Below are 10,501 nucleotides of genomic sequence, written 5' to 3' on the forward strand. Positions count from 1 at the left end.
GGAGCCCTTTGGCTCCTATACACGTAATGATGATTAATATGAGGGCTTAAAACATTCCTAAACACACATTAAATGGAGGGCAAACCCTTCAACAGGCCTTGGGCTTCATCCTAAACACACATTTTATGAGGGCTTAAAGACTGTCCCTTACGCTAGGCCTTGGCTTCATCCTAAACACACATTTAATATGAGGGCTTAAAGACTGTCCCTTACGCTAGGCCTTGGCTTCATCCTAAACACACACACACCTCCCATCACTAAGCCATAATGGTGTGGTGTTAACGTGGACCATCTCTTCATCCTAAACACACACACACCTCCCATCACTTAACCTCCTCATGGTGTGGTGTTAACGTGGACCATCTCCAATGGATCCTCACCATGGGGTCTTAAAGCCAATAGCTGTCATTGGGCCCTAATGAAGACTGAGTCCTACTGTAATGCCAAGCAGCTGTCATTGGGCCCTAATGAACACTGAGTCCTACTGTAAAGCCAAGCAGCTGTCATTGGGCCCTAATGAACACTGAGTCCTACTGTAAAGCCACAGCTGTCATTGGGCCCTAATGAACACTGAGTCCTACTGTAAAGCCAAGCAGCTGTCATTGGGCCCTGTGAACACTGAGTCCATCTGCCAAGCTTCTGGATCCTACCATGGAGTCCTACTGTATAGCCAAGCAGCTGTCATTGGGCCCTAATGAACACTGAGTCCTACTGTAATGCCAAGCAGCTGTCATTGGGCCCTAATGAACACTGAGTCCTACTGTAAAACCAAGCAGCTGTCATTGGGCCCTGAACACTGAGTCCTACTGTAAAGCCAAGCAGCTGTCATTGGGCCCTAATGAACACTGAGTCCTACTGTAAAGCCAAGCAGCTGTCATTGGGCCCTAATGAACACTGAGTCCTACTGTAAAGCCAAGCAGCTGTCATTGGGCCCTAATGAACACTGAGTCCTACTGTAAAGCCAAGCAGCTGTCATTGGGCCCTAATGAACACTGAGTCCTACTGTAATGCCAAGCAGCTGTCATTGGGCCCTAATGAACACTGAGTCCTACTGTAAATGCCAAGCAGCTGTCATTGGCCCTAATGAACACTGAGTCCTACTGTAATGCCAAGCAGCTGTCATTGGGCCCTAATGAACACTGAGTCCTACTGTAAAGCCAAGCAGCTGTCATTGGGCCCTAATGAACACTGAGTCCTACTGTAATGCCAAGCAGCTGTCATTGGGCCCTAATGAACACTGAGTCCCTAGCTGTCATTGGGCCCTAATGAACACTGAGTCCTACTGTAAAGCCAAGCAGCTGTCATTGGGCCCTAATGAACACTGAGTCCTACTGTAAAGCCAAGCAGCTGTCATTGGGCCCTAATGAACACTGAGTCCTACTGTAAAGCCAAGCAGCTGTCATTGGGCCCTAATGAACACTGAGTCCTACTGTAAAGCCAAGCAGCTGTCATTGGGCCCTAATGAACACTGAGTCCTACTGTAAAGCCAAGCAGCTGTCATTGGGCCCTAATGAACACTGAGTCCTACTGTAAAGCCAAGCAGCTGTCATTGGGCCCTAATGAACACTGAGTCCTACTGTAAAGCCAAGCAGCTGTCATTGGGCCCTAATGAACACTGAGTCCTACTGTAAAGCCAAGCAGCTGTCATTGGGCCCTAATGAACACTGAGTCCTACTGTAAAGCCAAGCAGCTGTCATTGGGCCCTAATGAACACTGAGTCCTACTGTAAAGCCAAGCAGCTGTCATTGGGCCCTAATGAACACTGAGTCCTACTGTAAAGCCAAGCAGCTGTCATTGGGCCCTAATGAACACTGAGTCCTACTGTAAAGCCAAGCAGCTGTCATTGGGCCCTAATGAACACTGAGTCCTACTGTAATGCCAAGCAGCTGTCATTGGGCCCTAATGAACACTGAGTCCTACTGTAATGCCAAGCAGCTGTCATTGGGCCCTAATGAACACTGAGTCCTACTGTAAAGCCAAGCAGCTGTCATTGGGCCCTAATGAACACTGAGTCCTACTGTAAAGCCAAGCAGCTGTCATTGGGCCCTAATGAACACTGAGTCCTACTGTAAAGCCAAGCAGCTGTCATTGGGCCCTAATGAACACTGAGTCCTACTGTAAAGCCAAGCAGCTGTCATTGGGCCCTAATGAACACTGAGTCCTACTGTAAAGCCAAGCAGCTGTCATTGGGCCCTAATGAACACTGAGTCCTACTGTAAAGCCAAGCAGCTGTCATTGGGCCCTAATGAACACTGAGTCCTACTGTAAAGCCAAGCAGCTGTCATTGGGCCCTAATGAACACTGAGTCCTACTGTATAGCCAAGCAGCTGTCATTGGGCCCTAATGAACACTGAGTCCTACTGTAAAGCCAAGCAGCTGTCATTGGGCCCTAATGAACACTGAGTCCTACTGTAAAGCCAAGCAGCTGTCATTGGGCCCTAATGAACACTGAGTCCTACTGTAAAGCCAAGCAGCTGTCATTGGGCCCTAATGAACACTGAGTCCTACTGTAAAGCCAAGCAGCTGTCATTGGGCCCTAATGAACACTGACTGTCAGCTACATTGTGAACACTGAGTCCTACTGTAAAGCCAAGCAGCTGTCATTGGGCCCTAAAGAACACTGAGTCCTACTGTAAAGCCAAGCAGCTGTCATTGGGCCCTAATGAACACTATGATGAGGAGACCAGTCATTGATGTCTCCACTGTGAACCAACAGAAGGCTGTTAGTGGCCTGATGAGGAGACCAGTCATTGATGTCTCCACTGTGAACCAACAGAAGGCTGTTAGTGGCCTGATGAGGAGACCAGTCATTGATGTCTCCACTGTGAACCAACAGAAGGCTGTTAGTGGCCTGATGAGGAGAACAGTCATTGATGTCTCCACTGTGAACCAACAGAAGGCTGTTAGTGGCCTGATGAGGAGACCAGTCATTGATGTCTCCACTGTGAACCAACAGAAGGCTGTTAGTGGCCTGATGAGGAGAACAGTCATTGATGTCTCCACTGTGAACCAACAGAAGGCTGTTATTGACCAGAGAGTTAAAGACAGGTCACTATAGTAGATCTTATTAACAGGCTCAGACTGTATGGTGCATTAACAGTGTTGACCTCTGACAGGAACTACTCTGCCCTACCTCTCTGTCATGTTACTAATGGTGTCTGTTCTGTCTGTCTGTTCTGTCCCCACCTGTCTGTCTGTCTGTCTGTCTGTCTGTCTGTCTGTCTGTCTGTCTGTCTGTCTGTCTGTCTGTCTGTCTGTCTGTCTGTCTGTCTGTCTGTCTGTCTGTCTGTCTGTCTGTCTGTCTGTCTGTCTGTCTGTCTGTCTGTCTGAACCCTTCAGGCGAAGGAGCCTCTTTGCCTTCCTCACCCTCCTGCCATCCTGCCTTTGGACTGACTATCTTTTGGCTTTTTATATTAATCCTTGGTAAGTAACTGTTCTGGGGCCTGTGTTAGAAAGGCTGTCCCCTCTGACTCCTTAGTAAGTAACTGTTCTGGGGCCTGTGTTAGAAAGGCTGTCCTCTGACCATAGACACCGAGCTACCTGAAAGGTCCCTTTTCTTATTGATGTGACTTAAGGAGTCTGTAGCCAGACATTTCACATACAAATGATCTGCATTTCCACTGTCCACTGTCACAATCAACTGGTGGAGAAAAGAGTCCCAGGATCCTGAGGTGATCAGAGTGTGTTCAGATCAGAGATCTTTCTAGTAATCCTCTGTCTGTGGTTGGAACAGTCCTTCACATAAAACACACTCTTCAAGATGGATTCAATAACATGGCAACGTACTAACATACTGTAGCATGATACTAGCAACAGTTTGGCCTTCCTGTCTGCTTGCTGTCTGCACTCTGTCTTCCCTCTGTCTGCTTGCTGTCTGCCCTCTGTCTGCCCTCTGTCTGCTGTCTGTCTGCTTGCTGTCTGCTCTCTGTCTGCTCGCTGTCTGCACTCTGTCTGCCCTCTGTCTGCTTGCTGTCTGCACTCTGTCTGCTCTCTGTCTGCTCGCTGTCTGCACTCTGTCTGCCCTCTGTCTGCTTGCTGTCTGCACTCTGTCTGCCCTCTGTCTGCTTGCTGTCTGCACTCTGTCTTCCCTCTGTCTGCTTGCTGTCTGCTTGCTGTCTGCCCGCTGTCTGCCCACTGTCTGCTTGCTGTCTGCACTCTGTCTGCCATCTGTCTGCACTCTGTCTGCTTGCTGTCTGCACTCTGTCTGCTTCTGTCTGCTTGCTGTCTGCACTCTGTCTGCGTTCTGTCTGCACTCTGTCTGCACTCTGTCTGTCTGCTGTCTGCCCACTGTCTGCCATCTGTCTGCACTCTGTCTGCCCGCTGTCTGCACTCTGTCTGCCCGCTGTCTGCACTCTGTCTACACTCTGTCTGCACTCTGTCTGCCCACTGTCTCCCTGCTGTCTGCCCGCTGTCTGCTTGCTGTCTGCTATCTGTCTGCCCTCTGTCTGCCTGCTGTCTGCCCACTGTCTGCACTCTGTCTGCACCCTGTCAGCTTGCGGTCTGCCCGTTGGGTGGTGATGTGGGTCCAGTGGGGGTTGAATAAGGAAGCTCGGACGAGTCAAGTGTGTTTGTATCATCTATGAGTTGGGGATTTGGGACAGACATCACTTGAGCATGTTGCTGTTCTGTAGGTTATCCTCTATTGTCTAGAATGACAACAAGCAGTGATTTGATTGGATGTTGGATCACTTCTGGTGGGAACTAAATGTCTGATTATAAAATGGTGGAACACCAAAGAATCAGGGATTTCTTCCCTCTGTGTTTTATAGGAGCAAGACTGCTTTAAAGAAACGGAAGCTAACAAGGTAACACTACTAGGAAAGGGCTGTGTGTCTGCTGCAGTATGTGCTTGGGAGGAAATCTGTTCATCTGTGTGTGAACTGTGTTAATCTGTGTGTGAGTGTGAACTGTGTTAATCTGTGTGTGAACTGTGTTAATCTGTGTGTGTGTGTGTGAACTGTGTTAATCCGTGTGTGTTAATATGTGTGTGTGTGAAGTGTGTTAATCTGGGTGTGTGATGTTGTAACAATTCTCCTCCTCTTCTGAGGAGGAGTAGGAAATATCGGACCAATGCGCACTGTTCTGTGTGTTGTGTTTCAGCCCTGTCCAGATGGATGACTGTTCTGTGTGTTGTGTTTCAGCCCTGTCCATCTGGATGACTGTTCCGTGTGTTGTGTTTCAGCCCTGTCCAGCTGGATGACTGTTCTGTGTGTTGTGTTTCAGCCCTGTCCAGATGGATGACTGTTGTGTTTCAGCCCTGTCCAGCTGGATGACTGTTCTGTGTGTTGTGTTTCAGCCCTGTCCAGCTGGATGACTGTTGTGTTTCAGCCCTGTCCAGACGGATGACTGTTCTGTGTGTTGTGTTTCAGCCCTGTCCAGACGGATGACTGTTCTGTGTGTTGTGTTTCAGTCCAGATGGATGACTGTTCTGTGTGTTGTGTTTCAGTCCAGCTGGATGACTGTTCTGTGTGTTGTGTTTCAGCCCTGTCCAGCTGGATGACTGTTCTGTGTGTTGTGTTTCAGCCCTGTCCAGCTGGATGACTGTTCTGTGTGTTGTGTTTCAGCCCTGTCCAGCTGGATGACTGTTCTGTGTGTTGTGTTTCAGCCCTGTCCAGCTGGATGACTGTTGTGTTTCAGCCCTGTCCAGATGGATGACTGTTGTGTTTCAGCCCTGTCCAGATGGATGACTGTTCCATGTGTTGTGTTTCAGCCCTGTCCAGATGGATGACTGTTCTGTGTCCACTGTTGTGTTTCAGCCCTGTCCAGATGGATGACTGTTGTGTTTCAGCCCTGTCCAGTGGATGACTCAGTTTCAGCCCTGTCCAGATGGATGACTGTGTGTTGTGTTTCAGCCCTGTCCCTGTGTGTTGTGTTTCAGCCCTGTCCAGATGGATGACTGTTGTGTTTCAGCCCTGTCCAGATGGATGACTGTGTGTGTTTCAGCCCTGTCCAGATGGATGACTGTTCTGTGTGTTGTGTTTCAGCCCTGTCCTTCCAGCCCTGTCCATGGATGATGACTGTTGTGTTTCAGCCCTGTCCAGATGGATGACTGTTCCAGATGGATGACTGTTGTGTTTCAGCCCTGTCCATGGATGACTGACTGTTGTGTTTCAGCCCTGTCCAGATGGATGACTGTTCTGTGTGTTGTGTTTCAGCCCTGTCCAGATGGATGACTGTTGTGTTTCAGCCCTGTCCAGATGGATGACTGTTCTGTGTGTTGTGTTTCAGCCCTGTCCAGATGGATGACTGTTGTGTTTCAGCCCTGTCCAGATGGATGACTGTTCTGTGTGTTGTGTTTCAGCCCTGTCCTGTTGTGTTTCAGCCCTGTCCAGATGGATGACTGTTGTGTTTCAGCCCTGTCCAGATGGATGACTGTTCTGTGTGTTGTGTTTCAGCCCTGTCCAGATGGATGACTGTTCTGTGTGTTGTGTTTCAGCCCTGTCCAGATGGATGATGTTTCACTGTTCTGTGTGTTGTGTGTTTCAGCCCTGTCCAGATGGATGACTGTTCTGTGTGTTGTGTTTCAGCCCTGTCCAGATGGATGACTGTTCTGTGTGTTGTGTTTCAGCCCCTGTCCAGATGGATGACTGTTCTGTGTGTTGTGTTTCAGCCCTGTCCAGATGGATGACTGTTCTGTGTGTTGTGTTTCAGCTGGATGACTGTTCTGTGTGTTGTGTTTCAGCCCTGTCCAGACTGGATGACTGTTCTGTGTGTTGTGTTTCAGCCCTGTCCAGATGGATGACTGTTCCATGTGTTGTGTTTCAGCCCTGTCCAGTTGGATGACTGTTCCATGTGTTGTGTTTCAGCCCTGTCCAGATGGATGACTGTTCTGTGTGTTGTGTTTCAGCCCTGTCCAGATGGATGACTGTTCTGTGTGTTGTGTTTCAGCCCTGTCCAGATGGATGACTGTTCTGTGTGTTGTGTTTCAGCCCTGTCCAGATGGATGACTGTTCTGTGTGTTGTGTTTCAGCCCTGTCCAGATGGGATGACTGTTCCATGTGTTGTGTTTCAGCCCTGTCCAGATGGATGACTGTTGTGTTTCAGCCCTGTCCAGATGGATGACTGTTCCATGTGTTGTGTTTCAGCCCTGTCCAGATGGATGACTGTTCTGTGTGTTGTGTTTCAGCCCTGTCCAGCTGGATGACTGTTCCATGTGTTGTGTTTCAGCCCTGTCCAGATGGATGACTGTTCCATGTGTTGTGTTTCAGCCCTGTCCAGATGGATGACTGTTCTGTGTGTTGTGTTTCAGCCCTGTCCAGCTGGATGACTGTTCCATGTGTTGTGTTTCAGCCCTGTCCAGAGATGACTGTTCTGTGTGTTGTGTTTTAGCCCTGTCCAGATGGATGACTTTGATGCGTACCTCAAAGACATGAGTAAAGACTCCGCCTACAAGTTCTCTCTGCAGTTTGAGGTAGTATTCTGATGACCTAATGATCATGTTAAAGCTGGATTAGATATTGTGTTTGAGTCGTCGCTCATGGCCTGTCATGTGTCTGTCATGTGTCTGTCATGTGTCTGTCATGTTGTAGAGCTGAAGAGCGTAGGTCTGGATCTTTCCCATGATGCAGCAGACCTGCCTATCAACAGACCCAAGAACCGCTACACCAACATCCTGCCGTGTGAGTGACCGACAGGAAACAGTAGCAGACACTAAGCCATATATAACAGTATGCTTTAACATGGTAGTTTATCTGTAGGAACAGACAGGAAACAGATCACTGATGAGTACTGAATAGAACCATGACTTTCCCCAGATGACTTCAGCAGAGTGAAGGTGATCTATTTACATAACGACGAGGGATCAGACTACATCAACGCCAACTACATACCAGTAAGTATCAGTACATACCAACTACATACCAGTAAGTATCAGTACATACCAACTACATACCAGTTAGTACCAGTACATACCAACTACATAACAGTAAGTACCAGTACATACCCAACTACATACCAGTAAGTACCAGTACATACCAACTACATAACAGTAAGTACCAGTACACACCAACTACATACCAGTTAGTACCAGTACATACCAACTACATACCAGTTAGTACCAGTACATACCATCTACATACCAGTTACTACCACTACACACCAACTACATACCAGTACATACCATATACATACCAGTTAGTACCAGTACACACCAACTACATACCAGTTAGTACCAGTACACACCAACTACATACCAGTTAGTACCAGTACATACCATCTACATACCAGTATATAACGACTACATACCAGTTAGTACCAGTACATATCATCTACATACCAGTACATACCAACTACATACCAGTTAGTACCAGTACATGCCAACTACATACCAGTTAGTACCAGTACATACCATCTACATACCAGTTAGTACCAGTACATACCAACTACATACCAGTTAGTACCAGTACATACCATCTACATACCAGTACCTACCAACTACATACCAGTTAGTACCAGTACATACATCTACATACCAGTATATACCAACTACATACCAGTCAGTATACGTACATACCATCTACATACCAGTTCCAGTACATACCAACTACATACCAGTTAGTACCAGTACATACCAACTACATACCAGTTAGTACCTGTGCATACCAACTACATACCAGTAAGTTCCAGTACATACCAACTACATACCAGTTAGTACCAGTACATACATCTACATACCAGTATATACCAACTACATACCAGTCAGTATACGTACATACCATCTACATACCAGTTAGTTCCAGTACATACCAACTACATACCAGTTAGTACCAGTACATACCAACCACATACCAGTCAGTATACGTACATACCATCTACATACCAGTTAGTTCCAGTACATACCAACTACATACCAGTTAGTACCAGTACATACCAACTACATACCAGTTAGTACCCGTGCATACCAACTACATACCATAAGTTCCAGTACATACCAACTAGATACCAGTTAGTACCAGTACATACCAACTACATACCATTTAGTGTCTGCTAACTACCGTTGATCAATGTAGTGATCTGGTCAATACAGTGAACACAGCAAATACAGGGACCAGAGAGATCACAGGCATGATGTCATCCGTTCCCCCTCCAGGGTTTTAAATCTCCCAGTGTACATCACCCAGGGTCCTCTGCCTGAGACCTCAACAGTAACCATAACCCTGGTTTTCTCCCTCTATAGGGTTATAAATCATCACCCAGGGCCCTCTGCCTGAGACCTGAACCTCAACAGTAACCATAACCCTGGTTTTCTCCCTCTATAGGGTTATAAATCATCACCCAGGGCCCTCTGCCTGAGACCTGAACCTCAACAGTAACCATAACCCTGGTTTCTCCCTCTACAGGGTTATAAATCACCACCCAGGGCCCTCTGCCTGAGACCTGAACCTCAACAGTAACCATAACCCTGGTTTTCTCCCTCTATAGGGTTATAAATCATCACCCAGGGCCTTCTGCCTGAGACCTGAACCTCAACAGTAACCATAACCCTGGTTTTCTCCCTCTACAGGGTTATAAATCACCCAGAGAGTACATCGCTACCCAGGGTCCTCTGCCTGAGACGAGGAACGACTTCTGGAACATGATCCTGCAGCAGAAGAGCCACATCATTGTGATGCTGACGCAGTGTAACGAGAGACGCAGGGTGAAGTGTGACCACTACTGGCCATTCACAGATGAGCCGGTGACCTACGGAGAGATCAGTGTTGAGATGCTGTCGGAGTCAGAATCACCAGAGTGGACCATAAGGAACTTCAGACTGGGATATGTGAGTGGATCTACAGCATCACAAGACAAACAAACAACACTGATCTCAAAGTTTAACAAACCAAACAACTCCAGTTGCACGAGAACTACTTTAAACAATTTACACTGAACAGATATTATTTGGTATATGTAAAGACAAGATTAAAACAAGAATAGTCTGATGGGTGACAATATTAGCGTATCACTTGTGAAGGATGCCCAGCATAAGAAACAAAGCCTTTTTTTTTTTGGCGACTTGTTTCGAATCATAGTCGCACACCTCATGTAGCCTAGCCCATAGTCCTATATGTTTTAATAAGGTTAGTATCACACCTCATGTAGCCTAGCCCATAGTCCTATATGTTTTAATAAGGTTAGTATCACACCTCATGTAGCCTAGCCCATAGTCCTATATGTTTTAATAAGGTTAGTATCACACCTCATGTAGCCTAGCCCATAGGCCTATATGTTTTAATAAGGTTAGTATCACACCTCATGTAGCCTAGCCCATAGTCCTATATGTTTTAATAAGGTTAGTATCACACCTCATGTAGTCTAGCCCATAGTCCTATATGTTTTAATAAGGTTAGTATCACACCTCATGTAGCCTAGCCCATAGGCCTATATGTTTTAATAAGGTTAGTATCACACCTCATGTAGCCTAGTCCATAGTCCTATATGTTTTAATAAGGTTAGTATCACACCTCATGTAGTCTAGCCCATAGTCCTATATGTTTTAATAAGGTTAGTATCACACCTCATT

At 46.9% G+C, this 10,501-nt stretch overlaps 1 protein-coding gene across 1 annotated transcript; it reads left to right on the forward strand.

The window, feature by feature from the left end:
- Positions 1-2,671: 2,671 nt before the first annotated feature.
- On the forward strand, positions 2,672-9,760 carry LOC121842591 (receptor-type tyrosine-protein phosphatase O-like; the record flags this gene model as incomplete). The annotated part of the gene is made up of 7 exons (XM_042312472.1): positions 2,672-3,048; positions 3,325-3,423; positions 4,770-4,805; positions 7,330-7,414; positions 7,532-7,619; positions 7,755-7,831; positions 9,503-9,760. Coding segments are annotated over exons 1-7 (1,020 nt in total), but the record flags the coding sequence as incomplete, so codon positions are not given.
- Positions 9,761-10,501: the final 741 nt, after the last annotated feature.

Source organism: Oncorhynchus tshawytscha, unplaced genomic scaffold (assembly GCF_018296145.1).
Source record: "Oncorhynchus tshawytscha isolate Ot180627B unplaced genomic scaffold, Otsh_v2.0 Un_contig_6233_pilon_pilon, whole genome shotgun sequence".
NCBI lineage: Eukaryota > Metazoa > Chordata > Actinopteri > Salmoniformes > Salmonidae > Oncorhynchus > Oncorhynchus tshawytscha.